We start from the raw sequence: 21,898 nt of genomic DNA, 5'->3' as shown, positions 1-21,898 counted from the left end.
GTAGTGAATAGCTTTGAATCATGAAATAACGAGTTTATGGTAGCGAGTCTAATAACTTCAACTGACAAGTTAACCATAAAAGTAAAGGCTAAGTAACATGTACAGTATGTATACAGACCTTTTTATCATCGGATAATTCCTTTTGGGCATAATTGACTATTTCCATATGTAAAAATTCGATAGCAACCTCATCGGCCATACTTACTCAGATTTTACAAATTTCAAGCACTTTTAGTACTATCGCGATTCACAAATTACTCAAGGTGACCAATATTTATCCTTCGTTAGTTCGCAAAGGTCTAATCTCATCAAAGTGCAGTCAGCACAGGACTAGAGTGACAGGACTGACATCAAGTACTGTCACTCACTATAAAGTACTGTACTGTACAGTACTACAGTATACCGTACAGTGTACAGTACAGTACGGTAGGCAGTCAATTTCTGTACTGTACAGTACTGTACTGTACAGTGTACTGTACACTGTAACTGACGTACTGTACTGTACTGTACAGTACAATGCTGTACTGTACACTGTACTGTACAGTACAGTACAGTACTCAGCACTGCAATCTCAGCTAAAGTCTGGAACAGCTCCATCCGTTGTCTCTACAGTACTGTACACTGTACACTGTAAAGTACTGTACTGTATTAAACCCGATCTGAGCCGTAAAAGCCTTAGAGACTATGACACTGCATTAACTTGTAAAGCATCTTGCACTGTATGTAACGTACTGCACGCTTGCCTTCGTACGTGTCACTCTAGCAACACACTGACATTTGGACATTCTGTACTTATAGTTCAGTACGATACAGTACTAGATCACACAAAAGGAAACAGAAATTCATTCGTAAAAACGAGTGCGGTGCACGCAATCTTAGTCAAAATTTGGTGAAAGATTAGAATTAGAATTATGGTAATGGAAGTGAATAGCGAATGGGATGAGATAGAAAAAGAGCTGACTCTCGATCCTGATAAAGCGATCAAAACATTAAGTGAAATAGGTATTTTATTGCTGGATTTCTCTTCAAAAATTACAGTAAAGTCTACTGTGTTCGTAACTTGCTTCGACCTTGCTGGCACTATTCTAACAATGATATTCAGCAATCACTATAATATAGTATTACCAGTTCGCCAACATATTCTGTGCTATTGCAGTAGTATAACTGCTAGAGTGTTGATTGCAAAAAGCGACTGATGTCATTACTGCAGTATACTGAATTGTTACTGATGTTATTTGTTAACTAACTGTAAAAGGATGCTATTGTAGTACTGTAGCGCAGTACCTAATCCATATTCTTACAGGACTCAGCTATTAAATTACTTACAATTATAATATTACTAGATCTGATTAGTTAGCGGCACTGTATGACATGTAACTTTCCATTATTAACGCGTATATAGTACAACGTGATATTCGTGTGGGTGATGAGAATGGCATCAAATTGAAAGAGAAATCAGTCTTGGCGCTCGGATCTTTATTGGCTAAACGCAAGCAATCACAAGGTACTTACTGAAGTAACATCAAATTGAGTAATGCACTAGTCACTCATAATCTATACGTAAATATTGGACATTTTGATAGCTAAACTTTCGAACTTGATCGTAAAAGTGAATTTCCATAGCAGTCCACATACTTTACGAATTATCGTTTGAATGCTGTATGCATTACTTCCGCAGTTTACTGCATAATCGGTTGATTTCAATTTGCATTTGTGAGCTGATACTTGGAAGTACTACGCATAAAACCATAATTATGAAAATTATAAATCCGCTAATATTGTCACAAGTCTCTAACTGAAGTTTATGATTCCGGACTCGAGAATTAGTATTAAAAAATTCATATTATCGAGGTGAAACGCCTTATTTGAGAATCTGAATCAAGTACTAAATGGCCTATGCCTATTCATTGCTTAATGTGAATATTTAAATATAGCAAATATCGAAATTGCCAATGCACTACGGTGAAGTCTGTAACTACGGCTATTGTAACAATGTTATAATTGCATTGGTTTAGGTCTGGCTGATCTAATTACTGCTACTCGACCTTTTCTGAGTGTTGTATCCAAAGCCAAAGCTGCTAGATTAGTCAAAGAACTTGTGGATCTATTCCTATCAATAAAAGCATCAACCACAGCTGAGGTAATGTAGCGCCTAAATATTAACCAGAGAGTAAATTTATATTCCCTTTGTGTATAAGTGGCAAATAGTGAATTTTTTAATAATTCATCTATTAAATTGGTTAATTGATAGATTCAGCTATGTCTTGATTGTATCGAGTGGGCAAAAAATGAGAAAAGATCTTATCTACGCCAAGCACTAGAGGTTGAATTTCGAAATTTAAGATTATGTCTGTTTTATATTTTAATTTTATTCCTAAAACTCTTATATCCAGAAAGTTTTGTTTCAAATTAATAATTAAACCAATAACTCATGAATCTTGTTTTATTAATTATTAGTCACGCCTGATTGGATTATACTATGAGAATTCTAATTACGTAGAATCTCTGTCTCTAAGTATGTATGATTAATTTCTATGTCATAAAGTTACAGAATTGAAATTTTATTCATTCGTTACATTAACAAGGTTCTAAGCTGCTCAAAGAACTGAAAAAACTAGACGATAAAGAATTGCTTGTAGAGGTTATTAACCCTAATACTTACTACGCCTTTAGCCTATATGCATACTCTTGACATTGAGCTATACTAAATAATTATTTAGGTTCAACTTATCGAAAGTAAGGTATACCATGCTGTTAAAAATATCCCTAAAGCTCGAGCTGCTCTGACTGCAGCTAGGACGACGGCTAATACCATTTACTGCCCTCCAAAATTACAAGTAAACTGCAATTTTTTTGTAAGCGATTTGTTTGCCTGGCTGATTCATACGTTTTAAATCGTTTTTCATTATCTCAAATGTAGGCTTCTTTAGATTTGCAGTCCGGTATTCTGCATGCTGAAGAAAAAGATTTTAAAACATCATTTTCTTATTTTTATGAAGCTTTCGAGGTATGAACTTTACTCAGAAAAGTAACCATTATTGCATAATAACCTACTAGTTTATTGCAATATGAACAGCATAATAAAATATACGGAGACAGCTTCGACTATTAATCAATTATCAAGTTCGTTTTCTTTATTGTGAATTAATTAATCATTTGTTAATAATATGCATACATTTTACACGACTTAAACCTCTTCAACCTTGCAACGATTTTAGGGTTATGATTCTATCGATGATTCAACTGCAAAATTGGCTCTCAAATATATGCTGTTATGTAAAATTATGGTCAATAGGTAACTTGCTTCGTCGTCTGTAAGATATTGATTGTATATCTCAACTAATTCTGAAACGCAATTTAATGCTAGTCCGGATGATGTTAAGTCAATTATTAGTGGAAAATTGGCTCTTCGCTATGCCGGCGTTGAGGTATGACGCAAAAAATTTGCTATCATCACTGTTATCTATCGAAATTTATGATTTTATTGAAAATGTTATATACTGTCTAGCTTGAGGCCATGAAAAGCATTGCCACGGCAGGTCATAATAGATCCCTTTCAGAGCTTGAAGAGGTTCGTATGTTTACATAGTGTGTCTGATTCGTTTAAAATTATACCTGTAATGTTCACGTCTTTATGTATTGATACCGTAGGCTACTAAAAAATATAAACAGGAACTTACTGAAGATCCCATAATTCAGGTTTGTACTACTGTATATAACTACAAACTTAATTGCGACCAGTCTAGATCTAATAACCGTTTCGTTATTTGTATAGTCTCACCTTGATGCCCTTTATGACAATTTGTTGGAGCAAAATTTATTACGTATTATCGAACCTTATTCAAGAGTTGAGGTACGTATCCCTGCTGGACCTGATTTTTAGCAGAGCTTCGGATTGTGGTATTCTTATGGAGTTATAACAATCGTAAACGTAGAAATTTATTGTTTATTTCAATTAATAGGTCGAACATGTAGCCTCAATTATCAAATTATCTCTGGTATTGTTTATTTCTAAGTTGTAATTCTTGGAGATTATAGGATTAAAATATCTATCATTGATACATGTATATTTCATTTAATTAGAATGTTGTCGAGCGGAAGTTATCCCAAATGATTTTAGACAAGAAATTTTACGGTCTGATTATTTTGCGTTGCATCCTTTCGTTTGTTGAAGTACTTATGATGAGAATTTTTTTAATTAGGCATAATGGATCAAAGCTGCGGAGTTTTAACAATTTACGAAGAACCACAAGTAGATCAGTCCTTTGAAGCTGCTTTAGAAACGATTAGCAATATGGGCAAGGTGGTAGACGCTCTGTATGAAAAAGCGAAGAAACTTCTATAAATTGTTATAGTTGTGATCTTTGTCTAAAGATTACTGTATTGACATATCAATTGTAGAATCTGTTCCTTTTCGTTCAATTGTTTCTAAAATATTTGCATATACGTAAATATATTGTGGGATATGTTCATTTTTATGTAAAGTTTCGTAGAATTTGTGATTTTCTATTCGGTATCAACGTAAACTTTGTTGTCTATCATATGGACAGTGTTCTTATTACTTGATATCCTTTTATTATAATAATTTAAGAACTATCGAAAAGGATTGTAGACTGTATACAAGCTTTGAAGTACATTAAACCAAGATAACTTCTCGTTGATCTAGAACTAGGTTTTAACTTCTTGTAAACAGATCTGTTCATGATTATTTACTGTACTATTAACGTATCATTCTATAACCCATTCCCATTTGATATTTACATATCATACCTGCGGCTTACGTCACACTCGCTTCAATTTTAGGAATGATAGTTAAGTCTGCTAAGATTCAATCGGTGCGTAAACTCTCACAACTTATGGTATTTCGTCACATTTTACATACAGATTTCTACTAGCACTGCTGTACTAAATATCTAATCACTGAAGTACAAGTGCTATAATTACCCACGAAAATTTTTATCACTGAAATAATGGAACCAGGTATGACCCATTACAATATGAGAAGTCACTCACTCACTCCGCACATACGCGTATACCCGTAGACAATTGTTGCTGAGTTACTATCTTCCTTTGAATACCAAAATTTGGGTGATGCTAATCTACGAAAGACATTTGCATACAGTATCAAAGCAAGAATTTTACTTTCACACGCACATCAAGTTTTATATCATGATAAAAAACACAAGAAGCCGTATCTCACTTGCATAGAAAGCAGTGCCGAAATAAAGCATAAATCAAATTAAAAATATAAGAATTTTAATATAATAATTGAGTAGACAATATAATACGTTCGTACAACTCAATTATTCTAGTGTTATAGTTAAGCGGATTCTGCTTTCATAGTCTAATCTGCTATCTTTTTATAATAATCGCTTTATAACTTGATCGTTATGCATTTCGTTTATCAGAGAATTTTTTAGTTGCCAGGCCATAAATGTTAAACAAGCTCAAACATCCGGCGAGTATTGCAAATCCTAAGATACCTCTAGATTATAGGAATAGAAATATTGGACATCATTATATATTGCGTAAAAATATTCTGATACAAAGTAGGAATGAATGCTTAGTGTATAACCGTGATGCACTGGTTAATGCATCATTGCGGACTCTGATTGAGACTACACTTCGTAAATGCATTACAAATTTGTTATGTGTATACTAACGCTGTAACTCCTTTCAGTACCATTAGAAATACGCGGTGTACTTACAGCATATACACAGCACAATAACTAGTAGCCCGCTTACTTGCTATGTTGCGCGTTAATAGTAGCTTGATGTAAATCATTTATCGAAGATCAAAAGTATCAGTATTTCTTATTCCTGGGTTATTGACATGCACATTGCACAATAAATACAATATCGACGAGAGATCTACGATACTGTACTGTCAATCTGTTATTAAGTTATATTAACTGTACGGGTAAAGTAAGATTTCCCGTGTATAATTGGAAAATCCAGATCAAATAAGCGGTAAAAATATATCTTGGACTTTATCTACTGATATAGCTTCAGCACAGCAAAAATTTGTTGTGATGAGCACTTTTATCATACCTGAACACCAAGCGGTCATTTTTTCCTTTTAAATATACCGGCAATTCTGGATGTTGCTAGTTACAAGAATAAACACTTCGATTATACTGATGGTTTTATATTTACGTAATCCGAAGTCATGTTATGTGGTCGATACTAAAAGCCTAAACGTACACACAGAGCATTATCCAACAAGTTATCTCATAAGACGAACTACAAAAACGTATTTACATATTACAGACTGTACAGTAAAGTACGTATACTGTTATTTGTAGAAGTTGTGGTCAAAACCCGATTGGCCAAATTCGGGTTTTGACCACAACATACTGTTATTGTACGAGTGTACAGTACGTGCGTGTGCTAGTGCTAATGCAATAGAGTATTTAAAAGGTAAAGTTACCGTGAATTAAATGAATTTATGAAAAGCTCAGGTAATAAGCCACGCTACCTTATCGTGCAAAGATGTTTAAATAACAGTTTTGCTAATACAGTACTGTGATCAGCATCACTAACCTGAAATACTCGCTGAAAACGTCTCGTGTTATTTTTTCGAAAAACCCAAGAGCTTAGGAAACCACCCTCGGCTTTGTATCCATCCAAAGCGATTTGTTGCTTATAGCTTTGCTTAACAGAATCCATAGTCAGAAACACGTATGCAAGCTACGATTCCAAATCTTCTGAGTACTAAGATTTCCTAGTTCCTTTAATTTAGAACGTTCGTGTACTGTACTCTAGCCTGTCTCTAGGCTAGGAAAATATAAAATCAACTTATTAATTAATTCAATAAAATACGTTACAATCCGAGTGGACTGGACGACGCAGCCTGTCGGCTGTCGATGTTATGGACTAACGGACGTATGGACGCCAAGTAACGAGGATCAATGATAGATAGTTCTAGAATTCTGCACAGTGTAAAGTACTCTACAAAACAAAGTCTGTACAGTAGACTTCTGTACTGTACAGTTCTTTATTGTGTACTGTTACACGTAAGGCGTACAGTACGATGCAATGTACTATAATTGTCACGGACTCCTTAGGTGATCACACACAATCTTGGTCGTTAAGTGACCCTGTTCAACACTTTGAATCACATTGCCATTGATAGTAAATTTCTCAAACTTTTATCTCACATACTGTGGCTTGAGTAGATCAGGTCCTAAGTTTGACGATAAACATATATTAACATAGAAAAACCTAAAAGATAAGGCATGGCGAAGTGGGGACAGGGTGATCCGAGGTGGATAGTTGAAGAAAGAGATGATGCAACTAATGTGAACAACTGGCATTGGTAAGAATTGATTACTACACGAATTCTGCAATCCCAGCTCACGTCGTTTCCAAGCTACTTTTAACTTAGTCGAATATTATCATGAGTTAGTTGCGATGAAAATGATGTCAATTCTGCCGACTACAATCGTGTATCGCTTAAATATATTACTTATTATTATTGTATTCATTAATGATATCTGTGAGACGGATAGCGCGGCTGATCAAACTTACAATATGTACACTACTGTACGTGGTGATGGCATACAGTAAGGTGCCTATTCCCGTGTTACTGCAGTACACTGTACACTAGTGTACAATACAGTATAGCGTGCATCTCGTTAATGCATTTCCATTCAATACTAACTTCCGAAGTCGTTAATTTATCTTATCTTAGAAAATATTGTATACGTAATGCAGGTAGCGGAGTGAAAAATTTTATCTACTTATCCCCTACGTGTGTGCAGCTAGTTCTGAAAAGCAGTGTATCTAGATCTAGATCTCTAGTATCAAAAATAAAAAAAAAATACAATACCTTTCACGCATGGCATGCTGTTAACTGTAGTAATGATCCATACGAACTTAATGTACTTTCGTCAGATAAAGTGAATAAAATAACACGTTTCTGATTATATATATATATATTGAAATGATCTTATGTATAAATAGGAGTGAGAAAGATGCCTCTAAATGGTCAAAAGGAATATTTGAGGAACTATTTTTAGACTTAAAATTTGAAACCGTAGAAGGTAATGCTGATTAAATATATATATATGTTATATAGTACCACATCATCATCGAAATTCAGCAGCTATTCTAGCTTTGCTTTAAGCTGCAGTAGTCTCACATAACTATGCATATCGTAGAATTTACTATGTTACCATGCAGTGTTGTAAAATAATTATCTTTTGACTTTGTGCATATTCATAATTCATCCTCGATTGTAATTTATTTACATTCATTTTAAAATTGGACGTATTTTTCACGTGATTAGGTAACTGTATTACGACGAAGATTCTCAGTGCTGATGGCGATGCTACCGTTAGGTAAGCAAGTGTAATGCAAGTCTCTCTCTTCTTGCTTTCTTTATTAATTGATACGCATAATGTTTTTACCGTTAATTAATTCGTATTTATTACGTTGTATTCGCAAACTAGTAACCGTAAAGCAAAACTTATTACTCTCTATGATTGGCAATTGAAAATCGAATGGAAAGGTAATACTTTTATATTAAAACTGTGACTCTGGTGCCCATATATTAAAAAGCATATATACTGTATATTTTTACATTTAAATACTGGTATTCTTGGAGAAATAAATATTGGCCTATAAACTTATTAAGAATTAGGAATTGATTGTATGTATCTGTATCTAGAGCAGTAATCCTTATTCAACTGTCATTAGGTACACTTTTAACGCTCACAGAGAGATTTCTATCTCATGTACTAATAGCATTCATTAATTTTCATCCACCAAAATCATGTTTCAGCTATAGAGCTCGAAAATTATATTACTATAGTTACCAACTTTAAAATTTTTAGCATTTTGGACTTATTGGAGAAAATAAGTTATTTTGAATAAATTATTTTTAATATTGGAACAATTCATAATTTCTCAATTTTAGTTTTTCCTACTTATAGTATAACTTACAATTATGTCTGATACTATAGCGTTTATTATTCGAAACTAAAGACCGATTAATAATGGAATACAAATACTATCATATTATTTACCTGCGTTATCTAATATATCATCAAGGTGCTAAATTCGTATTGTTGATATACGCGTACTCTACTACTAAAATTCGAAACTAAAGATAGACCAACAATGGAGTGTAAATAATTTTGCAGTATCCTACCAGTGCTATTCGATGTACAGTATCATTAATGTTCTAAATTCATATTCTCGTTATACTACTAGGAAAACTTAAAGATGATGACGATGAAATTAATGGAAAAATTTCCATCGACAATTTTGGTGAAGAGTACGACGTAGACGAAATTGATGTTAGTTTACAATAACTTGATATTTTATTGTTTGGTTAATTAATGTTTATAAACTTTAGCCTAAAATCTACTCTAATTCGTATAGTACCGTAAGTTTATAACAAACATATTTGCTTCAAGAATAAAAGAAATTTTGAGTAATTTTGTGCTTAATTAACAACGAATAGATAACGGTAACCACCCAAACAAGAGACGAGGCATCCAAGACACTACGAAACATCGTAGAGAAATATGGAATCGTGATGATAAGAGAAAAAATTCGTGAATACATTAAAAAGCTGAAAGAAGGTTATTCATATATCATTTCTATGTTACTTATGTATATCATTCGAGAAAAATTTACTTATATTGCGTAATATTCCTATAGAATTCTCTCGAGGACTAATACTTCCAACGTCTGGAAAATCTGGCTCTTCTAGCAAGACTAGTCCATCTCATAAGCCATCTTCTGCAAGTTCATCAAATAAGACCTCATCGAAGGTACTACTTATACATGTTTAATTTTTAGCTTAAAAAATTTTCCTATTAAAGATACCTTTTAATTTGCAAGATAGTTCATGGCTATTGCAGACCTTAAACATATCAAATTTTTGTTTTTAGCCTAAGGATAGTACATCAACTGGAAGCGATACGAGTTCATCCAAAGATAAGATTGACACAATGAAATTAACAATGAAGGATGAATTTAAAACAACTGCGGAAGAATTATTTATGACCCTAATAACTGAACAAGTAGGAGCTGCAATTTCATCTAAATTGCTGTTAAATTGCATAAGAAGTCTTGATATTTTGCGTTAGTTTTTCGGCCTGTATGTTCATGCATTGTGCATTTGGGATATTTTAGAGAGTTTCCGCCTTTATGCGCAGTGAGTCAATGGTTGATTCTAAGGAAGGTGGTACATTTTCTCTACTAGATGGAAATATAACTGGCAAATTCCTAGAACTGGTACAGTTTTTTGTTTCAGTATTATTATATATACATGTGTCTTATGACATAACGGATCAATAACTTGAAAATGCTCCTGTTCTCGGAAAATTTTTTATTTGTCCTGATGATATACATTCATTATTTTGTTAATTAGACTCCTCATTCGAAAATTGTACAGACATGGCGTTTTAAGTCTTGGCCTGAAGGTAAGTAAAGCCTTACTTCTATACAACGAATATCAAGATAAAAGCAATGTCTGGCTAATTTTAGTAATTGTATACATGAAGTTATTGAGCGATTTACATGTCTTATTTTTTGGCTGTTTTAGGACATTTCTCTAAAGTTACTATTAGCATTACTCAGGAAGACGATTGTACAAAATTAAATTTGGTTCAATCAGGTATACCAGCAACCGATATCGATCGAACAAGAGAGGGATGGAAAAGGTATTACTGGCAAAGTATGAAAGATACATTCGGTTACGGATCTAGAATTTATTAAAATCACTATTCATACAGTATAAAGCAAATCCATCAAATTGGTCGAATTTATTGTTAATAGAGCTATGTATAAGGATCTGCTTAATAAATATATATTCTAAAATTGGCGCAATAATGTTATTTTTTAATTCTGATACACCATATCTTCACATTCTGGCATAATGCTGTATGTTTACGAGTATAATATAAGCATAGTAGATAACGTTTCTATCGTAACTAATTCCCAAATACCACAAAGCGCTCAGATATCGATTACTCAATTATAATCATAGTAATACAACTTCGATCCAAAAGTTGTGGTGGTGTGAAAGTTTACCCGTATTCTATACAATATTTGGGTATAGTCAGGGTTATTAAGGACAAGTAAATACCTTACAGTGTACGTACAGTACTAATATTATTGGTGATTTATTTCTGATGTAGCCCTTATCCCCTTACCAATGGATTACAATTCAACAATCTTTGAACATTAAAAATATCATTAAGCAGTGGCGTGTAATAATATGGGTCATGCCAACAGATGAAAACATATTGATTGTTGTGTTAATATGATGTCGTATACCAACGAATTAATACTACATCTAATATTTTTGCTCGTAAGCATGGAATAATACGGTGTTAGCTATGAGCAGAGAGGTAAAAGAAAAACCTCTTACCTCTTTGGCTATGAGACTGCTAGTGGAGAGTTTTTTACTGTACTGTACTAATAGAAGTACGTGGTAGCTTGATATCCAGATTAGTAATAACTAGTAGAACCATAAATTACTAGATGCACATACTGTACACTGAGTGTACAGTACTGTACTGTACATCTAGTAGTCCATGGTAGAAACTGACGTTCGTTATACTGTAGTGTACTTCGCGTATGATGAGTAGCTAAGGAAAAGGAATACGATGTCTGTCTATCTGTCGTCAGTACTAAGGCACGCCGTGACTATACTGTACTGTACTGTTACAGTATTTCGAAAGCCATACCATACAGTAGAGTACTGTACAGTGTACTTTACAAATAGGATTGTATGGAGCACTGGTACACACCATCATGCACTAGATATTATAACACTATCACTTCCGTAACGAATATAGTTAGAGACGGCGGGAATTTTAGCATTGACAGTGCCAGTAGTACTGTACAGTGTACAGTACACTGTACTGTAGTACAGGGTCTCGAGCTTACTGTACTGTACTGTACTGTACTGGATCACTCATGTGCATTGTACAATATCTTCCTTTACTTCAGTGACGGGATTTCAACGTCAGGTCTACGTATCAGGTGGTAGTGAAGCAAAATGAAGTCTAATCAAGTAAAACGGGTAGAGTAAAATAATATCCAAGATGGCAGCAATAATACTAGTTATATAATAATTATAACTCTTCAGTGTTTTATCGGTATTAATCTTAAAATTAACTATAGAACGAGAGAGGCCAAAAGACAGGTGAAATATTGAAGAAAGGTCACGTCGTTGCTCCTACTGTCCAGCAAATACAAAATGACGTCTTAACCGAGGTAAAGCATAGTAAAGCAAAGGGTTATATAGAGATCTTATGATTCAGTGGTCTTAAATTGCGATTAAAATTGCATAATATCAATTAGCAGACCGCAATATGTGGCGTAAAGTTCGTACCTTGTCCTTAACTTATTGCAATTTCTTGTTCATTTCATGTCTTTCAATACAGAACTACGATGTAGTACTGTAGATCTTATTCACACTATTCTTGTGGAATTTGAGGATGATTGATTATATATTGATTATAAACTAAAGCCATCTCATTACTCCTTCATTATAGTATGCTATCAAGTATTGGGCACCGCATAGCTCTGAAAAAGCTCCCTATGACCCTGAGGTACAGCCATCTCAATTTTTCGCTAATAAAGAAATTATAAATTTCTTTTGTAATTGTGTTTCGAGTCGAATGATAATTAATTTACTCAATGCTGCCTGGAATGCCTACAACTGGCCGGAAGCACTGCCTAGTCTCATTTGAAGTAATTGTTAAAAATTTTAATCAATATCTGTATTCTTTTTCTAACAGATTATTGAGAAAATTTATAAAGAGGAAATGCTCGGTAGCAAGTAAGTAAATATTCGCCTGGCACAGTATGCTGAATATTAATTGAGTCGATAAATTTGGTAAATGTAAAATTAATATTTAACCCAAAGCATCGACTGAAAGCTATGCTGCAGTATGATTGTAAACATTGTCAGCAGCTGTAACAGTATTTCTATATCGTTAAAGTATCTTATATATCATAGGCATTACCTTATCTACTGTGAGATAAATGCAAATTGTTAAACCAGCTAGCATTTTGCTATATGAATAATATTATATCTTAACTATGTTAGCTCGTACTAAAATCAGCTTAATTATCTTATCATTTAGGTTTTCCATTAGACGCATGGTGTTGCTAGAATTTAGGTACAGTATAGTGTTAATTTCGTACCACCTAATTGTCATTCAATGCATTATTGTGAGTTCGCGATTGTGCATAACGAAATTTTACTTTTTCTATAACCAATTTATAAAATGTAATAGGATTAAACTCAAAGTTTTCTTTCATTTTAGTCAGTACCTGGAAAATTACTTGTGGCCACACTATGATCCACAAAAGGTAACTTGACTGTCTAGTATCTTAAGTAAATCTTATATTTATGTTATGATTCCAGCCCTAATTATCAATAATCGATACCATTATATTTATATTGCTAATGCGACGGCTATTTATTAGGCTTCGATATCCCATATCATATCCATTACTGTAATGATAAATGAGAAATTTCGTGAGAGAGTGCAATTGTGGGAGGTAGGGATTGTTATACGTTTGAGTTCATATTTGCAACGTGCCAAGCATATCGGGTATCTGGTAAACGACCATTCTTAATTCACTATGTATCATTTGACTGTCATTGGTGCTTTTATTTTCTTCAATACTTGTTAATAGTTTTTGAGAAATCGACCCGAAAATTTTCAAGCGCTGTTTCGTCAAATCATGAATCTAACTACAGATGATTGGGAGGTAACATTGGTTTTTTATTTACTTCTCTATAGTTCATGACTAAAACCCATTCTTTTTCATTTTTCTCAAAATTTAATCATTTTTCTTTACTTATCTTAGAAAATTACAATCAAAGAACAGACTGTGCTACTTTTATTCTTGATTCACTGCTTCAACAGTATGGTTAGTCAGTAGTACTTAATAAATGTATGAATAGAAGTTCAATAACTTTAGGCTGCTTATCGCTTTTATCTGCTGTATGAAATTACTTACCATAATTGGAATATTAAATAGGAAAGCGATATCATACGTCGAGAAATTCAAGGACTGGTATCTATTGCCATTTGGACATGTTTACTACCTGTTAGTGATGATAAGCGTCGATGCAATGTTATCAATGATATTAATACCTAGTGATGTTAAAACCTTAATATAACCTTCTGTATTTTATTGCATATAGACATACAGTATATAACAGATTTAAATAGAGCTGCTATATTCGTTTATCTCCATTATTTAGGGTCGAGTGGAACAGGAAGTACAGCATAACCCAAAGTATAAGAAACGTCTAAAGTCCATTCAAAAAACTTATTCCAAAGCGGATGAGGAAACTCAACTGGTGTACGTAACAAGCCCTTGGAAGTTGTCATAATTTAGTACGATAATTTAGATATCGTTATATTTGTTTTAGCCTTAACAAGGAGAGACAATTTTTGTGGAAGTCTATGCACAAGTTTCTCGATATTTTAGCTAAAATTCCTGAAACAGGTATTGCTTTATAACTTCACCTGTTGAGGCTAAACTTATCATTATGAATTAAAGAAAATGTAGCTGAATAATATATAATAGACCCGTTATTCTGTTGATTATCAAATAGGCCCGATATCAGCAGATTTAGTTCAATATTGTGAAAGATACTTAGAGTTCATCATCGATATCGAGGTTAGGGGATATGAACTGCAAAATGCATTAGTTAACTAGTCTATGTAAATCTCTAATGCTGTACGTCTTACGTAGACCGCGCTGCCAACTCGACGTTTCTTTAATACTCTATTGGATAGCTGTGGTTTCGTGGTACGATATTTTGGATTATTATTATTATCATGGGCTTTTATTATACGTAAAGCCTTGAGTTTCATTTAAAAAAATTACTTCTTATAATCGATATTATTGTCGTTAAGGTTAACTGTCAGCTATCAACACTGATTCAAAGAGAAGAAGGAAGACTTTTTGCACAGGTCCTGTCTTGCAATAATGTAAAATTATTAAAACTTAAAGGGATTATCTATATCTTAAAATTTTTTTCTTAATTAACAGTTACTAGAAATATTGAAGTTTTATGCTGCTTTTGAAATCAACGATCACGCCGGAACGGCATTGTCTTATCATGATATTACCGATGCCCATTATGATAAGATTACAGCACTTCAGGTTGTTCTAATATGTCCATTAAGGTTGCTCTAGCCTTAATGCGAGGTTACGCGCATTTGTAAAATTAAAGCAACTTTGTTTTAATAAATTTTGTGTCACTAATTATAATAGAGAATGGTATTTAAACATTTTCCTGAATTGCGCGACCTCGCTTTAAATAACGTTGCAAGTATTGATACAAGAGATTCCATAATGAAATATTTAAGTGAATTACCGTAAGTTACATAACAATTTCTATAACATTGAAATTGATTTAATACTTCACAAAGTTTAATTTCTGACATTGACGTCGTAATTTCAGGAGGGAGAATATTCATCAACTCGCTTCTTGCCTAAATTTGGTACCCAAACCTGAAAAAGATGATGAACAATATAGTAAAAAGTATTTAATAGAACTTTTGGTATGTTATCCAATACAATTTCAAAAATGTCACTAAGATTCAGCTACCAATATATTATATCAAATTATCGAAACGTCTGAATACTATTTTATTTTATAGATATATAAATACGAGAGAAGGCTGTCTCAACTGGACGCCATCAACGATATGCCCCTGTACCCCACTGAGGAAGTAAGATACTGAATGTTTCTTCCGAATTTACTGTAGCTACTGAGTTGTCTAGCCTAGCAGTGATTACTTTAAACAAAATTTATTAATAGATCCTATGGGATGAAAATATTGTGCCATCTGAGTATTATTCCGGAGCGGGTATATACGTCATGCAATTGATACATGTTTAACTACTGTACATAAATTTTTATCTTATAGTCGAATTCTTATTGTTTAAAAATAGACTGTTTAGCCTTGCCAAAACTAAATTTGCAATTCCTGACTTTGCACGATTATCTACTAAGAAATTTCAATTTATTCCGCCTTGAATCTACATGTAAGTTAAATTTATTAACTGTAATCATTTTTACTCATTTAAAGTTGAAGGCGTTGACATTTATTTTTGACAGATGAAATTCGTGGAGACATTGAAGACGCTGTTTCAAGAATGAAACCGTGGTAAGTAAACTATGTAATGTATAATTTATTTCCGTTAATATGAGTTTATGCGACGAAATTTGAATTTTTTAAATTCTGATAGGTTAACTGAGGATAATATGACTCAATTTAGTGGATGGGCTAGGATGGCTCAGGTTAAATTAAGTTTTACTTTATTTATTCTATTGTAAATTGTACTAACACTCCATGTATCTCTTCAGCCAATCGTTGCTTTTACTATTATCGAGGTACGACCGTTACGACTTACTGAACAAGTTAATTTTTAAATCAATTTACTTGTCCTTCTACATTCAATAATAATGTACGTGCCCACGTTAATGTAGGTAATCAAGCCAAACATTGGAGAGAGTCGACCAGCTCGTGTTCGTGCTGATGTATCTGTCAACCTTAACGTAAGGAAGGAATTTAAACGAGAGTGGGAAGGTAGTATAAGACGAACATATACATCATGGAAAGTAGAGCTATCTCGATTTATAATTATTTTCTTATGCTATCACTTTTTCCTCTCGTAATAGGCTTAAAAAAGCATGATGTAATGTTCTTAGTTACGATCCGAGCTACGATAGGACCAGGTCAAAAATTCGACAAAATGAAACCATTTAAAACGCAGTATGGTATCGAATATGTAAGAGGATGCGAAATTGAAGGAATGCTGGATGAACAAGGAAAAGTTATTGAAGAAGGCGGTATGGTACTTAGCAGTAACGTGACTCTCGTTAATCAATACAGACAAACACTGCACAGTAGTTCGGACGATTAAGAGACTGTGGCTAATATTGTTTGTCTTACCAGGATTTGAACCGAAACCAGAATTTAAATCTGATGGTAGAACTTTCCGAGTTTGGCTGGATACTAATCAATATCAACAAGATATTGCAAATACTGTGCATGGAGCTGAAGTATTGATCAATACCTAACTTATGCGAATTAAGAGATTACAGCTCTAACACGTTCACCAATTTCCTTTAACAGGACGTCTATGAAACTTTTAATTTGCTCGTTAGGAGAAAGCCTAAAGAGAATAACTTCAAAGTAAATAACAGAAACGTAATGAAAAACTATCAGTTATTACTTTTGACCGTTGCTATTATCTTCTCTGAATTAATAAAGGCCGTCCTAGACACTATTCGTGACTTAATGAACACCTCTTGCGTTGTACCGGATTGGCTTCATGACGTTTTCTTAGGCTATGGCAATCCTGCTGCTGCGAATTATGCAAGGTAAAGTTATCATCGGTATCCGTATGGATAAATAGTGTAGTCTTTTAATCTAGGATGCTCTCTTTTATTTTATAAGTATGCCAAATCAGGTTGCCACGCTAGACTTCAACGATACCTTCTTAACATCGGATCATCTTTGTAATTCCTTTCCAAATTATAAAATCCGGGTATGAGATTATTTCTGATTCTGGAATTCGTGTCTGAAGCATGGTATAATTTATTTCTTATAATGCTAAATTACTTTCCTTCGCGCTTAAAGTGGTCAACCGAGGATTGCGCTAAGCGTGTTCCCCCATTCAGGTACTCCAGATAAATATATAATTTCGAGCATCGATTTTCCGTTTTATTTACGATTTTATGTATATTTTGACAGATTAACCTTCATAGACTCACCTAGCCAAGGCAAAAAACGTAAAGCTGATACCGAAGATACTAACGACAGCAATGAAATTTCAGTAGAACCTTACGTAATCGAAAATCGTGGACCGTATCCTTCAAGCCAGCCTAAAAGGTTTGTGCTTTTTTGGGATACTAAGATAGCTTTATATTTTACTTTATAACCTTCTTCTATTATTTCAACGAATGGACAGAAATTGTGTTCCATTTACGCCTGTACAAGTTGAAGCTATTCGTTCTGGAATGCAGCCTGGACTAACTCTGGTTAGTTACTGCGAACTCAGAGATTAATCATAATTATATACTCTTAAGACGAATCTCTAAATTTTAAGGTCGTTGGTCCTCCTGGTACGGGTAAAACTGACGTAGCTGTGCAGATTATATCAAATTTATATCATAATTTCCAAGATCAACGTACTCTAATTGTTACGCATTCAAATCAGGTATAAATAGTCTTGCATTAACTCACTTCCGTTTCGCTGGTGCGTCAATTTTAAGGAAGCTGCTATTCTTATCTTCTTCAGGCTCTAAATCAATTATTCGAGAAGATAATAGCATTAGATATAGACGAACGTCACCTACTGCGTTTGGGTCATGGGGAAGAATCTTTAGAAACGGAAAGAGATTTTAGCAGGTATGTTTATCTAGCTTACAAAGAAAGCGATGATTTATTAATCTTTCAACTCGATTGAATGAAATCGTTACGATTCCATAGATATGGAAGAGTCAATTACATATTGGAACGTCGTCTGCAGCTGCTTCATGAAGTAGCAAAACTGCAGGTCAGGCTTAATATTTTTGTTTTTGTATTTGTTTGATTATATCGTGGGAAAGTGTTAAGCGCTTAAATTGATGTTAATTATTACTTTTGAACTTAGGAAAGTATTGGTATTCACGGTGATGTCTCGTATAGTTGCGAGACAGCTGGGCATTTCTTTCATTATCAAGTTCTTTCACGATGGGAAGAGTATGTAAATAGAATTGGATCTGTTAAGGTTAGTATCGCCATATGTGATTTTCTACTCGCTGATTTCGTATTACTTATCATATATACAAAATACACCGTAGGATGTCAAAGCTGTAGGTGAGCAGTTTCCATTCACAAAGTTTTTTGAAGATGCTGAGCAAGTAAGAATTAAAAATGAAGACTGTATCACTCGCTTAGTACTTAATCCCAATTTATGTTCTATAGCCCCTCTTCGCAGGAAAGTCCTATTCTGAAGATTTGGACGTCGCGGAAGTGAGAAAGATAAAATCTAAATATTTCTCAGTAATAATTAATTAATATACTTCTATTTTGTACGAAGGGATGCTTTCGTCATATCAAGAAGATCTTTACTGAACTTGAGGTTCTTAAAAATTTAAGAGTGTTATTTACCTGAAATATGTATATATTACACTTTAAACTTGCGAATATGGCATATTTCTAAACTGTTTAACTTCTTCTAAATAAAAGGAATTTAGAGCTTTCGAGCTGCTAAGAAATGGTAAGAGATTGTCATTATTTGGGATGATTAAATATTTGATGAATGTAACTGTATTGATTTATTCTTTCTGCTAATTCAAAGGCGTAGATCGTTCGAATTACTTATTAATTAAAGAAGCACGAATTGTTGCCATGACATGTACTCATGCAGCGTTAAAACGCCACGATCTAGTTAAACTAGGTTTCAAAGTTAGTCAAGAGCGTGTAATATTTGTTGATAAGGTGTATCGAATTAATTATATTACATTTCATATATAAATATATATGTTTGTGTACTTCTGATTAGTACGATAACGTCTTGATGGAAGAAGCTGGACAAATATTGGAAATTGAAACATTTATTCCACTAATGCTTCAGGTAAAATGAGGACCGTGTTATGATAATACAATCTAGTAACTTAGAAATCTTACCGGTGATGACTGTGTTACGCGTATTAATCTATAGAATCCAGAAGATGGTCAGAGTAGGCTAAAAAGAGTTACATTAATTGGTGATCACCATCAGGTATTATTATTATTATGCATCTCCCTTTATCTGATCATATATGGTAATTGTTTATATTTTGGGATGCTTATTCTATGTAGCTTCCCCCCGTAATTAAGAATATGGCATTCCAAAAATTCTCCAATATGGAACAGCCACTATTTACTCGTTTCGTAAAGTTAGGAGTCCCAACTGTTGACCTAGATGCGCAAGGAAGAGCTCGTGCCAGGTAATCGATCGCAGTATGCTATATTAAGTCAAAAATTTTTCTCTTACATTATCTATTTCTTGTAGCTTATGCAAACTGTATAGTTGGCGATATAAACGATTAGAAAACTTATCACATACCGCAGCATGGCCTGAGTTTCAATTGAGCAATCCTGGCTTTCAATTTGACTATCAGCTCATAGATGTTGGGGACTTCCAGGGCACCGGTGAATCAGAACCCAATCCTCATTTTTTTCAAGTACTGATTTTATAAATCTTTTACTCACGTGATAGTTTTAGCAATAATTAAGACCTTTTATAACATCACTACTTGCGTTACAGTTCTATATATTAAATATTACAGAATCTAGCCGAAGCTGAATATGTTGTTGCTACATATATGTACATGAGGCTGATTGGCTACCCTAAAGAATCTATTTCAATTTTGACCACATACAACGGTCAAAAACATCTTATACGTGATGTAATTAACATGCGCTGTGCCAACAATCCCTTGATAGGAAAACCGCATAAGGTAAGTAGAATTCAGTAAACTGGTAAAGAAAGTAACATTCAAGATGAATATAAATCATATTGTATCTTTACCGGGTTTATGTATGTAAGCATGATCTCCAACGCATTGTGAAGATAAAATATTAAGAATATTTTTAAATTACCGTAGGTTACAACTGTAGATCGCTTTCAAGGTCAACAAAACGATTATATCTTACTATCTTTGGTTAGAACTAAGGCTGTAGGGCATCTACGTGATGTTCGTCGTTTAGTTGTGGCTATGTCCCGAGCACGTTTGGGACTCTACGTGTTTGCTCGCGTATCCTTATTCCAAAATTGTTATGAGCTATCGCCAGCATTTAATGTAGTAAGTACCATAAATTTTCTATATCGAACCCACAGTGAGATCTATTTCAGATATGTACCTAATGTAATAGTATTATTACTGAAATATTTCATTACGTACTATAATTTATTTATAGCTTATGCAAAGGCCAACGAAGTTACACCTATTACCTAAAGAGAACTGGCATAACTTTACTAGAAAGGTAAGGTACCGTAACATTTCGAAAGTATTGTGTTAAACTAAAGCCTATTTCTTGTAACATCCTGCAGGTGGATAAGGATTCTGACCATGAATCAGTTATTATCGATGATATGACACAAATGGCGCACTATGTTTATCAAATTTACGATGCTCATACCGATGTAATAAAAGTAGGTTGAGAAGCCTAAATTCTAACATACGACGGTACATTCATAGGCTATTTCGTAACTCTGTAAATCATTTATTTACCAGACGGAATCAACAGTTGGCACAACAACTTCGGATAGTAGTGATGTTGAGAATGATAATGAAGCAAACACAAATGTTAAGCAAGCAGATTCAGATGCTGTGGCCGAAATGGAAGTCGATGTAAAAAAAGACCCGGAAGGATAGAGATAAAACCTCCTAACGATTAGGAAACCTGTTTCCTTAGTTTTTTCTATTTTATTCTAACTTTAGATTCTCTGTGAGTAAACTCAGTACATACATTCGAGTACATCAAGACTACGTTTACTGTAGATCAATTAACTGATTCTTATTTAATCATTATAGTGAAGCGAGAATAAAAAGTAAATTTTTACATCGGACTACGTAATAAATTTTAAGTGTATATTGTATATATATATATATCACGGGTAATGTGTATAATGTGGGCATATACTAGATTGATTAAGTCAGGCACAGCACTATATGGAAATGAATATGGCATCATTATCTGTCTGATAAGCATTTATGAATGTATTCGTACGCATGATAAATTATATATAGTATTGCGTGATAGTTAAATTAGCTCAATTCAAAGACTACGTCGAATTCGATTCGATAACATATTCCTTTTATCCGTTAGCCACACTATTATCGAACGGGTTTACGAGTATT

General features: G+C 33.6%; 3 protein-coding genes across 3 annotated transcripts; all 3 read left to right on the top strand.

Annotated features, from left to right (window-relative positions):
• Positions 1-911: 911 nt before the first annotated feature.
• Positions 912-4,345, top strand: TRIADDRAFT_59787 (uncharacterized protein; the record flags this gene model as incomplete). The annotated part of the gene is made up of 16 exons (XM_002115862.1): positions 912-1,002; positions 1,403-1,504; positions 2,016-2,140; positions 2,252-2,323; positions 2,458-2,515; positions 2,586-2,641; positions 2,721-2,837; positions 2,921-3,007; positions 3,219-3,295; positions 3,368-3,428; positions 3,509-3,571; positions 3,652-3,699; positions 3,776-3,853; positions 3,963-3,998; positions 4,084-4,135; positions 4,203-4,345. 16 exons carry the CDS (start codon positions 912-914, stop codon positions 4,343-4,345), a joined length of 1,266 nt encoding a protein of 421 aa, XP_002115898.1.
• A 2,893-nt stretch (positions 4,346-7,238) lies between these two features.
• On the top strand, positions 7,239-10,731 carry TRIADDRAFT_59786 (uncharacterized protein; the record flags this gene model as incomplete). Its single annotated transcript, XM_002115861.1, has 11 exons — positions 7,239-7,318; positions 7,966-8,045; positions 8,291-8,342; positions 8,454-8,512; positions 9,217-9,302; positions 9,470-9,590; positions 9,670-9,782; positions 9,903-10,034; positions 10,147-10,248; positions 10,385-10,436; positions 10,559-10,731. The coding sequence occupies 11 exons, from the start codon at positions 7,239-7,241 to the stop codon at positions 10,729-10,731; spliced, it is 1,050 nt and encodes a 349-aa protein (XP_002115897.1).
• Positions 10,732-12,189: 1,458 nt separating this feature from the next.
• On the top strand, positions 12,190-21,198 carry TRIADDRAFT_30088 (uncharacterized protein; the record flags this gene model as incomplete). Its single annotated transcript, XM_002115860.1, has 49 exons — positions 12,190-12,237; positions 12,519-12,575; positions 12,765-12,805; positions 13,113-13,148; positions 13,296-13,341; positions 13,459-13,533; positions 13,672-13,746; positions 13,846-13,908; positions 14,020-14,088; positions 14,246-14,350; positions 14,427-14,493; positions 14,603-14,667; positions 14,743-14,799; positions 14,907-14,963; positions 15,043-15,156; positions 15,268-15,371; positions 15,458-15,557; positions 15,657-15,728; positions 15,818-15,866; positions 15,952-16,044; positions 16,118-16,166; positions 16,249-16,300; positions 16,367-16,393; positions 16,490-16,589; positions 16,682-16,852; positions 16,959-17,065; positions 17,139-17,198; positions 17,277-17,386; positions 17,463-17,553; positions 17,646-17,686; positions 17,784-17,897; positions 17,977-18,046; positions 18,115-18,225; positions 18,307-18,416; positions 18,498-18,564; positions 18,661-18,816; positions 18,875-18,910; positions 18,975-19,022; positions 19,090-19,131; positions 19,239-19,269; positions 19,351-19,457; positions 19,555-19,626; positions 19,714-19,773; positions 19,854-19,981; positions 20,047-20,218; positions 20,324-20,494; positions 20,642-20,839; positions 20,955-21,020; positions 21,088-21,198. Coding segments are annotated over 49 exons (4,071 nt in total), but the record flags the coding sequence as incomplete, so codon positions are not given.
• Between the last annotated feature and the right edge of the window lie 700 nt (positions 21,199-21,898).

This window comes from Trichoplax adhaerens, genomic scaffold, assembly GCF_000150275.1.
Source record: "Trichoplax adhaerens TRIADscaffold_12 genomic scaffold, whole genome shotgun sequence".
NCBI classification, from domain to species: domain Eukaryota; kingdom Metazoa; phylum Placozoa; class Uniplacotomia; order Trichoplacea; family Trichoplacidae; genus Trichoplax; species Trichoplax adhaerens.
Note: the sequence above shows the minus strand (reverse complement) of the source record. Positions and strands in the feature narration are given on the sequence as shown.